The 15,792-nt window shown below is 38.2% G+C and overlaps 1 protein-coding gene across 1 annotated transcript; it reads left to right on the top strand.

The window, feature by feature from the left end:
• The first annotated feature begins 6,885 nt into the window (after window positions 1-6,885).
• LOC139140788 (peroxisomal membrane protein 4-like) lies at window positions 6,886-15,026 on the top strand. Its single transcript, XM_070710200.1, has 4 exons — window positions 6,886-7,042; window positions 12,648-12,710; window positions 13,068-13,266; window positions 14,219-15,026. Exons 1-4 carry the CDS (start codon window positions 6,948-6,950, stop codon window positions 14,465-14,467), a joined length of 606 nt encoding a protein of 201 aa, XP_070566301.1. The 5' UTR covers window positions 6,886-6,947; the 3' UTR covers window positions 14,468-15,026.
• Window positions 15,027-15,792: the final 766 nt, after the last annotated feature.

Raw genomic sequence — 15,792 nt, 5'->3', positions numbered from 1 at the left:
TTTCGAAGGGTGCCTTCCAGGTATCCTATGGCAAGGAATTCGAACGAGACGTCCCGGAGAAAACGCACATCCTATTGTCTTCTTGCACTGTGATCACGTGATGATAGAAGATAAAACATGACATCATATTAAACATGCAGAAGTGTATGAGAAAAAAATGTTACTCACCTTTGATATTCTGGGTGATAAGAAATATATTGTTTTCGTTTACCTAATGATCACGTCTGTCTTTTATACAAAGTTTTTGACGACGCACGTTTTACGAAGGCTACGCGATTAAACCGGCTACTTAGGATAAACTTACATATTTTAGTTTGGAAATTGGTGGAAACGCTAGCGTAAACCCACCTCCCATGAATAGGTCTTCGAAAAAAAGATTTGTAAATATTTAGGTGCTGAAAGTATTTCAACTGTGTCAGTTGATTACAATTTACAAAGATTTTAAAGCATTTAGAATTTTTTAATGTAGTCCTTTCTAGCCAAATGCTTCTACATCCGCGGTGGACGTGACTAAACGTTGTGAACCAATTTATGTTATAATCATTGGCGAGGAATTTATCAAGCGTACAGTTTATTCCTAAAACTACTGATTAATCACTATTTTGTTTGCCTAAATAGACATCCATCTGCATACTGAAAAATCTTTGCTTTCCTTTATAGCATCTTGGCCTCGAGGTCAGAACATTACTCCGCATTTTTGTACATATCAAATTCTTAAATAAACAACGGGTTAGTTTAACAGATGTCTGGTGGAATGATGTTGGATTACAACTCAACTCTTCAAGGTTTATTTATCCGACCGCCCACTACCGTCTGATCTACGCCATCTGTCATATTTTCATACTTGAACAGCCGGATCGCTCACCGCTTGTAATGTGCGACTTGGCAAAGTTTCCCAGCTTTGTTCTGTCGTAATTACAGCCTAAATCGCTGGATTTGCAACCTTGGACCAGCTATATCTCGTCTAAAATGAGCGAGATCCTCATGGGTGTAGTTTGAACACGTTAATTTAATTGATGCAGTGGATTTTTGTGACTTCTTTGCATGCAAGCACACCTACTTATAATTTCTTGCCAACTATTTTGATTTTTCAGGGTGTACAGATGTGTCACTCTGAATCATTTTCCAGACATTTTAATCACCTCACCTATATATCATCATATTAAAGAGTCTCTCCATGGTCTAGTTTTTAACCAAAGGTCTATTTATATACTCTAAGTAATCGAAAGCCAGCACATCTTAAACGAAGAAGGAAACACATGGTCGTTTACCATCTTCGTTATACGCCAGAGACTCCGATGATTCATGCTTCTTGTAATTGGAAAATTACTCACTTTTTGTAACCGGCCAAATTCGTAGAAGCAGAGACAGTTATCTTTCTATCATGTATGGCACAGCTAATCGATTACAAGGTTGCAGCAACCCCTTGCACTTGCCTAGCAATTGGTCACACCCTTGGTACCAAAATTACGAAAAGCTTCCTGAAACACATCCTAAGACTTGATCTCTCTGAAAGTAATGCTGATCTCTAATGTCAGCTAAACATTGTGTCATTTGCTTTTTTTCTATTCATACTCTCATATCTCTGCGAACCCTAAAACATCGATGTTCAGGTTTGTTTAACTGAGGCAGAATACTATAGATTAAAACGACGGCCCGATCTTATACAGAGGGACGGCCAGACTGGGCGCCGGTGTGGGACGACAAAGTGCTGGGTTTATCTGTAAAAACTGCAAAGTAGGGTATTTTTAAGCGAGACACATGGATGGATCACACGATTTTCAAATATACTCATCCAGTCGAAAAGCCTTGCGCCAGTGTACAAAAAGATACTGGAAATGTTGAGGTGATTCTCTGCATGTTTTCGTTCTGAGTGACGTCATTTCACTGTGGTCTGAATCTGACTCATTTCAAATCTTGCCCTGACAAGTCTAAAAAGTATTTCCTTCCAAGAAATTGTGATGGCTGAGTTGAAATGACGAGTTCTTGCCACGCTTTGATTGACCCAACCAAGGACAGTCGTGGTCTAAATGTTTAACAAAGCACAGTGTTTATTTACAAGTTCACTTTGTGGTGTCGGATCTGTACCATCGATAGTTTCTAACAACTATTTAAGAAGTCGATGCACAAAACCAAGTTTAGGAAACAAAAACAAAAGATACATCAATGAAAAGTGTCCTTGACTTTGTTTTATTGTCCATTTAGCGTTAAAGTCAGCGTTTTTGTGTCGTAACTCTCGTAAAATAAATATTACAGAGCTCGATTTATTTTATAACAGATTGCAGGTGGCATCACGATGCAATAGGCAGAGGAAGAAGGAAATTTGATGTTGATACATGGTGTTGAAATGGCTGCAAACTGTGTCCTTGAACAAGGCACTCTGGGATGGCGGATGTCTAGGGTGTGTAATTGGCCAGTTTCATGCTGAATCCGTACATTCTGGTATTTTGGGTTGTATGACAATTTAAAGTGCAGTGTTGTCTGGAGGTAAAAGAAGCCATATGAAAATGCCAAGTTTTGCTTTAAAGTGAGCAACAGAGGTACTTCAGTTACAGAAACCAGTGAATACGCTTGGAATCTGCAAACAGGGGCAACAAGGAAGAACATGTTAACCCAGTACTGTAACATTGGCCCTACTCAAGAAAGAGCCAAGCACGAGGACACTGAATAGAAGGAACGATTTAGGCGTAGGGCCATAATTATACTATAGAAACTGTGATGATGACGATTACAAATACAGGGCCTTGGATTTGCCATGATGATCAAAAACGTGAGGTGATGATTTATTGCTTTTCCAGACCAATGTCCCTTTGCAAAAAGCAAAGAATACACAACAAAATGTAAAATATTGAGTACGAGGATGCACACTTAAATTACATAACACACTGCATGTATTGTAAGTGAAGATGTCAGCGCCATGGCTTTGTATACATATTTACAAAGATTGATAAGTACTTTAACATTTGAAACAGTCATTAATTATTGAAATTTATTTTGGCTGAACGTGTGCAAGAAATGAAAAAAAAAACTCTATTCGGAGAGAATTGCACATTGGACAAGCGAAAGAGGTACTCGTCTTCAAAGTCAGCCACATAATTGTATGGATCGATTTCCTTACGTCGACCTTCCTCGATCGCTAAGTCAGACGAAAAACAACGAAAACTTGTGCATTACTTCAAGACAAGGTCCTTCTGTTCTTGGGGTCGGAGGTACGGAGGCAAGCGGACGAATAGGATTCTAGGCTAGGTCCTTCCGTTCTGGTTCTGGAAAGCTTTACATGTAAAATCCTTTATGTTCGCATATTTGGTTTTTCTAACTAAAAGTTTTTTTCAGACTGTTTATTTACAAGTGCCTGACACTCTGGAATGTAGTGAGTGAAAAAAAGTGATTTCATTGGCAACTTCTCGTGCCACCCATGCATACCCAAGACCGTACGAAAATAACTTATGTTTGACTGATGTATGTCGCCCTAGGAGATGAAAGTAAAATATAATATATGTCTGACGAGGCGGAAAGAGCAGCTTCATGCGGTAACTAATACAATAATTTACTTTTGAAACGAAAATTAGCGAAGCCGCCCACTCTCTCCGACCATTGCCTTGTTTGTTGTTTTGACTGACTGATAATAAATATCGGCACCAATTTCTTCGAACTCTTTCCATTATGTCATAATATTACAAAGCTGACGAGTTCTTATCTATATGTTGGTTTGGCTTGCCGACGTTTGGATTGCCCCGAGGCAAATATTACGCGATCGAAAACGAGACCAAAATATATGTAGTACGAAACAACTGCAGTTCAGTTTTGGAATTGTTGAAGAGCCAAATTCCATGTATCGTTCAATGACCTTCTTACGGAAAATGACTGACGTACGCATTTCTTACAGAATTGATAATAAAAAGCAATCATGCAGTGTTTTCTCTGCATGTTCACTGAAGGGGCAATTTCTACCCCATTTATCAAAATTAGGGGGCAGACTTGACATTTGGAGGAGGGGCAGAAACAACAGGTCACCACACTATGTGCTTGGGTCACCATTATATGAACGCATTTGCTTGCTGTATTTTGTGCGCGATTTTCGCGCTGTCAGTAACTTTTAAAGGGCAGAAAGTGGCTCGAATTGCGCAAGTTGCGCAATTGCGCAGTCGAGAGAAAACCCCGAAACATGCCTATGAGTACCTTCAAATTACGAACGGAGTCTGCGACTTAAAAGTTTACAATGTCATGGGCGTGAAGCGGGCAGAAAGGGTTGTAAATATCTTGTGTGATGCCGAAACTCCCAATCTTTGAAATCATCGAATTTCAATAAAAAAACAGTATTGGAGTTCATAACTGTTGTCTTACATCAGGCGGACAATTCAAATAGTCTGAGTTAGCATTACTGAACCTGGCACTGGCTTTCCAGTGCTATAAATCGAGTGTAAAATACGGTACTCATTCACTCCCAGGCATTTCAATTTGTAAAGTAAGAGAGAGAGTGATTCACTCAATCAAATGCTTTTAGAAATCAACAAAAAGGCAGTTTTCAATGTTTGGAGCTTAGGGATTTCTGAATGATTGCACAAAGCCCAAAAAGATTGTCTACCAAGCTATGTTCTTTATTAAATCTTGCTTGACAGTCTGACTGCACATTTGTAGTCTCCGACCTGAATCACTGCATGGTTTAGAACTGAACGGAAGTGAAAATGTTTCCAACAAAGAGTAAGGAGTGGTATTGCTCTGTAGCTATTAACCCTTTGAGTGCTGTATTTTTTCCCACCAAAATTTCAGTGCAACTTTCTACCAATTTTTATGAACTTTTCTGTAATTTTTCTGATAATTTTAGACCAAATGAACACAGCATTTCATTTACCACAGATTTTTATCAAAATTTTGGCAAAAATCTGACAAAAATTGATAGGTATATTTTATAAGGGTGACAAAAATTGACATTGGCGCAATCGGATGTAGAACCCTTTAAAGAGAGGAATGGCAACCGCTATAGTCCACTCAAATAAGGAAAAGTAACATTTCACTGTTCAACTAAGTTGGCACAATATCGTTAGATGAGAATTTAAAACACTAATTTGGTCGAATTTCCATTTTCCAGTGACCACGAATAATCTTCGAGTTAATTCAAGCATTGAAGTCTAATTGTTTGCTAATGTAATTAAAATTCACTTCCTCTTCCACACTTTTCAAAATATGACTAGTACCCAGCCCACGTTGCCTGTGGTTGTCATCTGTCGCGGCAGTCTGGGACCACTTCTCGGTATGGCTTCTACCGAAACTGAGGTTTGAGAAAAGGTCCTGTGACCCAGAAACAATCCGCCGTCGTCTGTGTACCTAACCACAAGCGACTGTGAAACGACCGTATCACGATTGAATGTCTGTGTCATGTCATCGGGCGGATTATCCTCTGTCTTGACAAGGCATGGCTTATCAGACTTATGAAACCAAAACGGTTGATTCTCTTTGTTGATGGAATAGGAGCGCGGCCATCAGAGAGCTCTCTTTAAATTTGAGGTATTTAGATATGCATCATTGGCATTTTGTAACAATACCTGAATATAAGCAGATTTCAACTTTTCAGACGTGGCGAAATGAAGCCCTATATTTTTCTGACAAACGGTAAGGTATATTAATGCACATTTTAACATTACACGTACTTTGCATAGGCCTATTACAAAAATATTTTAGGTTATCAAAATTTAGGTTTGGTAGTGGTGTGCCGGGAGCGGGTGAAATGTTCTAAACTTCTGAGGGTTCCGTCATTTTTTTTAGTTGGTCGGGGATCACTAATGCCGATCGTACACAAAGGTGCTGGCCCATCCGTTGAGGAAGAGAACAGATGACGCTCATTTTACACTATTGGTCATCATTCGTGTATAGGCCTAATTTGCACATGACATTTATAAGAAAAAATTACATGCATGATGATGTGGCAGAGCTAGACGGATGAAACTAGTTTAACACCGCTAATCACGCTAAACCTATGCCTCCTACCTACTTACAACTGTATGCTATCCATAACGTCTTCCCCAGACACGGAATATGCTTCAAGTTGATTAAATTCAATTTCTAAATCGCTACAAGATTTGCACACAGGGGTATAAAGCGTTATTAGTCAAGACACGAGAGTAAAAAATATGATTATGAGTACTGTTGATAAATTTGAATTTAATATTTCTGTCCTTATTGTACACTTACAAAAGTACAGTTACTGCACCCGAATCCTGAATGATGATTAGTATAATTGCTAAATTCACGCAGGAGTGGTACAGACCCTAAGAAATATAAATCAATACAATTACAGCTGTAACATTGCACCGTAGGCCTTACTTGATGTGTGCATGGTCACTGCCTCAGGTACAGTAGGCCTAAGCTTATATGAGGCAGTACTGTCTGTACTGTAACTGTGAGGTTCTGTCCTGCAAAAGTCTGCGTGAATTTTGCAATTATACTGATCATCATTCAGGATTCCAGAGCGGTTTGGATTTTTTGCGGGAATATAGTAGGCCTAATGACAGAAATATCCAATGTGTAGGCCTATCAAGAATATTCATAATCATAAACTTATTAGTACTACAACTGCGTGAATTTGGCATAAATACTGATCAGGATTCGAGTGAAGTAGGCCTAGAGTACTTTTGTAAGAAATATTAAATTTTATCAGAGTAGCCTAGGCCCTGTTCATAATCATGATTTTTTACACTTTTGCTATGACTAATAACGCCCCCCCCCCTCCTCCGTGGATTTGCACTGTGTATATAATATTATCATTATTATATGCAGACTTAGTCTCCTTGCCTCATCCGAATGAATGCCATGCTCCAGCTAGCTCGTACAGTATTGTGGAGGGACCGTGTACAGGGGCAGGCCGTATGCATAGAGATGCAGTGGAGAGAGAGCACAACACCCCTATGTAGACTGTGAGAAAAGTTGCACCGAACTAACGCACAGTCAAAATGGCGACAGTCACAGCTGCAATAAACCATCTCCTTGCGTCCGGGCGGTTCAAGGAAGCCCTTGCCGTAGTCAAAGGCCTGCGAAATGGAGCAGTGTAAGTATTGCATTAACTATGATTTGTCGGGTTTCATAGACAGTCGGTGTAATAAACCTAGTCATTCGTAATACACCGTGATCATTATTGCCAACACTCGATGTGCAAGAGGGTTGAACTTGAAGACGGGACAACTTACATAACTTCATTGGGCTCTGTTTTTACCACAGATTGTAAAGATACGACGAAACGTGCGCACGTGCGGGGCTCACTGAGATTAGCAAACTCAGATAGAAGTAGTCAAGATTTGTTTTATTTTAAACTGTGGGCTTACGCTTCTGCATTGTCATGACAACACTTTACCAGGACCCCAAATATAAGTTTACGGCCCCTCTCTCTGCCACAGGTTATCGTAACGTTGCTTCGATAGTCGTTCCGAGGCGGGCGGCCGCAGGTCGCCGTTTACTTGGAAAGACAAACGTTTACTTGGTCGCCGTTTACATCGTCTTTGTTTTCCAAGTAAACGGTGACCTGCGGCTGCCCGCCTCGGAACGACTATCCAAGCAACGTTACGATAACCTGTGCTCTCTACTACTATTGACATTGTACTTTGCTGCAGTACAGTAGCTCGAGGTTTTGCCTGGGTATTTGGGTCGGACGGCAAAACCAGAGCTACAGATCCAACCATCCAGAGAGAGTGCAGGTGCCGAACGTCTGGACGTTCGGCGCGCCTTGCAAAGTTATTCGGCGAATCCGGCGTTCTTCTCCTTACCGGTTTACCTTCTAATACTATTTTGCACCTACCCGCTCAAGGATGTCTCGCTATTTATCCAAAGTACTGCCGTTCGGCAGGTTTTTGTGTGCCGATCGCGGGTTACTCACTGAATGGGACGCCATGTTTGAAAGGGATGACGTCACAGTCTCGCACATCCACGTTCCTATCCTATTAGCATAACAATGCACACATTTACGTTGTACGTGTACGCTGCAGCGCTGCGCTGCACTGGTTCTTTCAGTTTTCATAACTACTGACCGGCCGAACTCCGAAATGAAGACGATTGATATTATATGATAATTTTTTATGAACAAAATTACAGAGAAATGTTATAATGTGTAAATACGTACGTGCATGTTATTCATGAAAGTGATTGTAAATGATTATTTGATCACGCTATTAAAGCCACAATACAAACGACAGCATCGACGAAACAGCAAAAGCAGACGGAAAACGAAAAGCAAACAAGGTTTTCCTAAAAGTGAGGGAAGCTGCCAAGAACAAGGTAAGCTACTTTTCAAAGGCAAAAAATAAAGTCATCTGTTGTTTCCTAAGTGGTGTTGTGTGTGATATTTCTTATCGATGTCCGAGGAGGCAAGAACGAAATCCTCCGACAACCTTTGTGTGCGATCAAGAAATCGAAATTGTCTCTAAGTGTACCCACCTTTGGTTGAATACTTTCTAAAAAAATTAAATGGGATTTAAACACTGATGCTATCTTGAAGGAAGGGCGACAGCGATTTATTTTTAAGGAAACTGCTTTCCTTCATGTTTGATAGATAAATCTTATCCATTACAGTGAAAGCGTTGTTTCATTCTCGCTCATCTGGTGGCTTCATCTGACAATCAAAGACATTCATATTAACTTCACAGAATTTTATCACTTACCTTAAAATTAGAATATCAAGAGAAGTCTGTCACTTTATGATCAGCTAGTACATAGGAAAAGCCCGATCAATTGTTAACTGTAGTAATAATATTCTGTCATATTCATCATATTCTGTTCGGAGCGACCCTCCGGTCGGCGTTTTACACTCGGGAACCTGCTTGCAGGTTAAACCGGCGCAAGTTTTTATTCATTTCCTCCATTACTTTGCGGCTTTTAAATGATTTGTAAACTGTTTCATGTGTATGTTTTTGGTCACCGCTCTGTATCTATGTACTTTTTGTATATTTAATATTTTGATGTATTGTGTTTCATTCGCACTTTTTATTGCCCATGTTTAGGATGAATAAAGCTGTACTGAGTTGAATTGAACTGAATAAAACCAAAACCCGACGGCCTTTTTCCAAGGCCACCACGTCATATTAAAAGCGAACTACCGTTGAATAAACCCATTGTCCATCACCGCACACAAGACGACGTAAAGACCAACACAAACAGAAAATTTCAACAGAGGAAAAAACTGAAGTTTCTCAAACGAAGAATGAAAGAAAACCTAAACAACGTATTAAACGACACGGAACACGTAAAAGCTAATGGAAGATTAAACAAAAACAAGAAAAACAAAAAACCTTCAATATAGGAAGAGGCATAGCAATTATGAATACGAAAGATTACATTCTAAGAAAATAATAATGTAAACCACCGTCCCTCCATTGAGGGACGGTGTGTAAACCAACGCAGCGCGACTTAAGTACACGATGGATATGGGGACAAAATTATGAGGAGGTAACTTACAGTTTCCCCGATCCCGTAACGAAAATAATACGTTCATACTCTTGTATACAAATAACGGAATGATCGGACACTCTATTATCAAAACGTTCCCAAGTTACTTGTTGTTCCAGTCAAGCATATCAAATCCTGGTATTTTTTTCTATATTTTTTTTAATTCAACGGACAATACAGTATAAACAAATCTGTGAATGGAACGTGGGCTCACCAGCAGCCTCAACAGAAATAGCTGGCATAAGATTCCGTGAAACGGAGAAAATTATGTTAAATCTCCACTCTGGTCAAATATTCAGACACGACATTTCCATGGTTTACGCTGGAAAGGGCCATGTACCTTACTTCAAATTCATATTTGAACATTCTATCGACAAAATCTCGTACCTTGACTCAGTGGTCGGAGATATGACCGAGAAAGAAGGCCCGACATTTTTTAATGAATTTTGCTTCAGTGTATTTCATTTGTTTAACTTCGTTTTATTGATACGCGGAGTTTTATTTCCCGAAAATTAAGTCCTCGCGTAACTTTCCATTGCACAAAATTAAATGCTTGTCTGCATTTCCGCAAAAACTGCAACAGCGACCAGGCGAGCATGCATCAATAAAAATTGTTATAATTTCAGGCAGCAGTGTGCGATATCGCGTGTGCAGCTATATTTAGTAACAATGAAGTTACATTTATTTCCTTTCTATTATGTACATAAAAGCAACTATGTAAGAGATGCACTACCGAGCCGTCCGGTATTTATTTCGTTTAATTTTTACTTGAGTTTTGTTTAATTTTTATTTTATTTGTTTAGCTTCGTTTTAATTATACACGTACAAAGATTTTTAATTCCCGAACATGAAGTCAATCTGGCGTAACTTTTTTACATAGCGCAGCAAATATCCGATGGCGTTTTGTTGATATCGCTACAATAATGCTAATAGGATAGGAAGTGGATCTTCATTTCGGAGTTCGGCCGGTCAGTAGTTATGAAAACTGAAAGAACCAGTGCAGCGCAGCGCTGCAGCGTACACGTACAACGTAAATGTGTGCATTGTTATGCTAATAGGATAGGAACGTGGATGTGCGAGACTGTGACGTCATCCCTTTCAAACATGGCGTCCCACTCAGTGAGTAACCCGCGATCGGCACACAAAACCTGCCGAACGGCAGTACTTTGGATAAATAGCGAGACATCCTTGAGCGGGTAGGTGCAAAATAGTATTAGAAGGTAAACCGGTAAGGAGAAGAACGCCGGATTCGCCGAATAACTTTGCAAGGCGCGCCGAACGTCCAGACGTTCGGCACCTGCACTCTCTCTGGATGGTTGGATCTGTAGCTCTGGTTTTGCCGTCCGACCCAAATACCCAGGCAAAACCTCGAGCTACTGTACTGCAGCAACATTGTACTGTGCTCGCCCATGGAGGTACCAGAAGATAGCTCGATCGCCATGCCGTGGAGGTAGAAGCAAGGGGCCATACTTGCAACAGTTGAGATGTGGTTATCTTGTTATTCTTCACAAAATCAAAAAAGGATAGATAGTAACTGACAATCAGATTTTTCAATTCCTTTTTCGTTTGTTTGTATACCAAAACTGTATGTATTAAATTGCGGGATCACTTCTGAAAATGATAATTAATTCCAAACTGTACAAAAAACATATTTAATGTATTTTAAAAATTAAAAAGTTGTTATGAGAAATGTTTTTCATGGTATGAGAAAAGTTGTACCATGAAATATGCAATGCTATGAATAACTGAATAAATTCCAAAATTTCTGTAGGTGCAATTTTCATGTTTAAAAATTGAAATTTTGTCCATTCCAGTTGCTTGCATTTTCATCATGAATAAATCACTGTAAGCGTACAGCTGTACTCTGTAGTATTCTGTATTGTGGAGCGATACACGATGCACGCCATTCATGAAAACCTGTTTGTTTATATGCGGACTTTGTGACTATAAAAGTTCAAAAGACCGGGTCAAAGTCCACAGGTCATCGCAACTGAATCAGCTATTCACTGTAACAAACTATCAGGAACACTGTATACCAACAACCACAGTTATCTCTTGATGATTGGCTATCTCTGATATGCAAATTTACTGTAAATTTGTACTCTACATTTCATAAATATTAGTTTAATATTAATCTGCCCCCATATATTTATATACCCACAGCAAGTCAAGATGAATATACACGTGAGATGGCCAGAATGTGCCGAATTCACCCAGACAAGGGTTAAAACGCATCAAATTTTGTGTAAAAATCTGTTTAATATTTATGTCTTTGTGTATCAATGCGAGAAAGATGTTTCAATCATTTCATGCCATATAATATTATGAGGTTCTGTCATTGCGTCTTTCAAGACCATGACTTTTGGTGTTAGAAACTGTGTTTGAACACAGTCCCTCTGGTTTGAGTAATCCATCATGTAATAACTATGGTACCAGTACTGGCAGCTTATACTCATAGTTGTTTTGAAGACCTTAGACCTTGGTATTTTACTAACACTATTATGCTACACTAGTATCTGAGAGAGTAATATCTGCACTATAAATGATTAGAACCAGTGTTTCTCTTCCTTTAGTGGTAATGTCACATTATCAATGATGGGCACAATAGTTTTGGATTCAACATCATGTCACTTCCATGGAAGTCTCCGTGCTCCTTTTCCATCAATAAACCAAAATATTTCAATCCAAAGATCACCTGTATTTACATAGACTTACAGACTAATGGCCATAACTTTTCTATGAAGTACACAATGTGTTGACAATGTCAAACACTCCGTCCATGTAGACCATGTTGAACACTTAAAATGTCAGTGTCGACCACATTGAACACTGTCAATATTAGTATTTGAATCATAATATGAAGGAACTTGTCATCAAAAGCATTGACAAATAATGTTTGCTTGTTGAACAAGAGATTTGGTCATTCTTTTTGAAGAACCTCAAGAAATGGGACAAATATTTGCCTCCACAGCAAATGCATATAGCCTACATACTTTCACTTTCCGCCTGACCAAGAGCTTGCCAAAGTCAAAGGTCAAAAGAGTAACATTGAGTACGAATATACAATGAACTGGAAAACGAAAACAACTTTCCAGCAAGTTGCATGTTTCATCAAAATCTCTTCCCCAATGTCCTTTGATTCTAAAGTTTCATTCAAAGTAACGAAACTTTTTCATTCAAATACCACATTATTATATTTCCTTTTGGTCATTTTGCAGGTACGGTGTTAAAATCAGAGCGCCACATGCTCTGGTTATGACATTCCTGTTCAGAGAAGGAAGGTATGTCAAAGGTCACCTCAAATCAATAATATTTTTGTCTCTTTGATATCAAAAATTTTTGTGTTATCTTATGTTTTGTCTGTTCCAAAGTCAATCATTGGAATGTAAAGAGACGTATGAGAACCGAAGACTATCGGAGGTACATCCTGTTTTCATGAGATATGGCTGTGATGTGAATATGTGCCATTCAGCAAAACTTGAAGAGAGTTCAAGAACTCTGTACTTTCTGTTTCAAAACAGGCAGCTGGAGTCTTTTTCCTAAAATGAGATAGTTGTATTCAAATCAAGCACAGTTCAATGAACTCCGCGGTACAGTTTTTTACATAACTTTGCACTTGTTTTTTTTTCACCCCACAGTTTCTTTGATAAGATCCGTTCAATAGCCATGATGACATATCAACATTCCAGGAATCTTGCCACATTTGTATTTACATATAAACTGCTCACAGCTCTGATGAAGTGGCTTGAAAGTCAGAAGAAACAGTACCATTCATTCATTGCAGCATTCATTGGTGGCTACTTGGTGTTCGGTCAAAACAACCCTGTCAATAAACAGGCAAGTCATTGTGCCATTCAGGAGTTTATTGCATCTTTAACCATTTGAGTACCAGAGTTAATTTTTATTGCCTTTATTAAACAAACCCCAGTTGGTTTTATTCAGATTTTTGCCAAAATTTTGATAAAAAACTGTAGCCAATAAAATGTGATGTCAATTTGGTCCAAAATTACCAAAATAATTACAAGAAAATTCATAAAATTGATAAAATGTGGCACTAAAATTTTGGTGGGAAAAATTACAGCACTCACATGGTTAAAAAACAGTACTCTCGTCAAGTGAGTTTTTGGTGGCAGGAAAACATACTGATTTTCATGGTAGCAAGCAAACATGAATTTCAAACACAAATAGCAAAACGACACAACAAAGTGACCAGAATCTTTGCTTTAAATGGGCAAATCACTTGGGCCTTGTTATGTCTTGTTGCCAGAACATCCTCAAGTCCCGGTGTTCAGATCCAACTGGATCAAAGTCATTACTGGATTTGAAGCAAAGTTTGGTTGTGGGACATGCAGAAATGATTTGACTTGAACAATCCTGCTATATGCATAGCTCATGTGTATTTACATGTTGATAAAATATTTCATGATGTCAAGATGATTTTGATAAAATACAAATACGTCATTGAAGAAACAATTTCCAGTATGCTACCCTTAGGCAAAATACTTTAAAGTGAAATGAAATTTGCTTTACCAGAATGATACATGTAGATGAGCAATCTTCATCTTTAGAGAATAAAAATGAAAAGTGGTACTTGATTATTTGAGGTGAGCGTGTTGTTGAAAAATTCTGAAAAATTTTGTTTCATTATTTTTGATATTTTTTTCATCAGAACTACTGTTTGTATGGAGAGTATGCAATTTTATTCACAGCATTATGTATTCTCATAATTTTGACAGGATTTTTAATCCTCTTTTCTTAATTTTTCACTATTCACCCTGTGTATTTGCAGATTAACATGTACCTTCTATCAAGGATACTCTTTGGAATGGTAAACCTTGGCGTCAAGAAGAATGTCATCAAAAAACCAAAGACGGACGTCTTCCCATGGTTTGCAGCGCTTGTCTGGGGCATCGTTCTTTGGCAATTTGAATATCACAGAGAGGTCCTACAGCCTTCCTTGCAGTCTTCCATGACATATCTCTATGACGATTCCAACGTCTGGCATAATCTTAGAGACTTTCTTATATACAATAAATAGAATCTGATTTGTAACATAGAACCCTTTTTACACAAAATATATAATTAAGTGCAAAATATTGAAAATTGCCATATGATAAAATTAATTTTGTCATGATCATCTCTTTCTGATTGCTCTGACCTAAGATTCACAGATCTGATTGGAAAGCACAAGGATGTACCGTAGCGATAAGTTGATAGTGTCAAGATTAGACTGGTGATTGCAATTAAGTTGTTGACTTAAATGTGATGAAATTCTCAGCCTTTTTTGGGGGGTTTCACGTTGAGACTATTTATTGGAATTGTCATTAGCGCCATGGTTGGTGATGCATTCTTTCCTGCTCATCAAGGCTGTCTCCTGCAGTTTTCACAGTCAGAGACCAGAGGTTGTTTTGGAAAGATTGTCAAACATTCCCAAGACTGAATTCCAAACCTGCTAGATTTTGTTAAGTGAGCTTAGCTATTCATCACAAAGCTGCATTGTGATAACTCCAAGCCTTGGACAGAATCCAAATCAACAATGGTATAGATATCTGGCTGAGAAATCTAGTCATTTCATGCATATTAAAGCCCCACCAGCTGTATCATTTTGCATTCTCTCTCGATAAGATGTTTGAAATCAAATGCAACTTTATAATGCTTACTGAAATATGACCACAGAATATTGTTCAAATATTGGCGACGAATGCACAACTTGGATTTTAACGACTAAATAATTTTTTTGTTTTGCAACTTATATATTACTGCTACACATATACGTGTAAGCATTTGAATTTAATTAACCAAATCCAGCACCAAGGATTGGAATATATTTTCAAAGACAATGTAGCTTAACAGCAGGAATCCAAAACATCTCTCTGAAGATTGGATCTTATTTTTTTGTAAGTAAATACAAAAATAATACAGCTAATTGGGCTTTAAATATGTAAACATATGTGTACCTTCCAATGAATTTTCTTTGAATTTTTGTTTCTAATCACTTACAAGTGTTTATCTAATGCTGTCAGTGCTGAACGGCATGTAACATTTGATAAAGGCGGAGTACCATTTACCTTCATATGTGCCTCAATTGCAGAAACTTTACAATTCATCAAGTATTGGTAATAGAGAAAATTGTAAAAACTAGACATGTACCTTGTCTAGGATGGGTCAGTTTTTGTTATCAGGTTCTCGTTTGATCAATTTTGGTGAGGAAAGAAATCTTTTTGTACAACAATCATGCAAGTCAAATTCTCATGAACAACACAAAGAGCTTATCCCTTCAAAATATCAATTTTCAATTTTTTTAATGTTTTGAACTTGTTTTATGTGTTTTCGCACATTTTTACAAACCTTGACAAGACAGCT

The sequence above is a fragment of the Ptychodera flava genome, chromosome 9, assembly GCF_041260155.1.
Source record: "Ptychodera flava strain L36383 chromosome 9, AS_Pfla_20210202, whole genome shotgun sequence".
Taxonomy (NCBI): Eukaryota; Metazoa; Hemichordata; class Enteropneusta; family Ptychoderidae; genus Ptychodera; species Ptychodera flava.
This window is presented reverse-complemented; position numbering and strand designations above follow the sequence as displayed.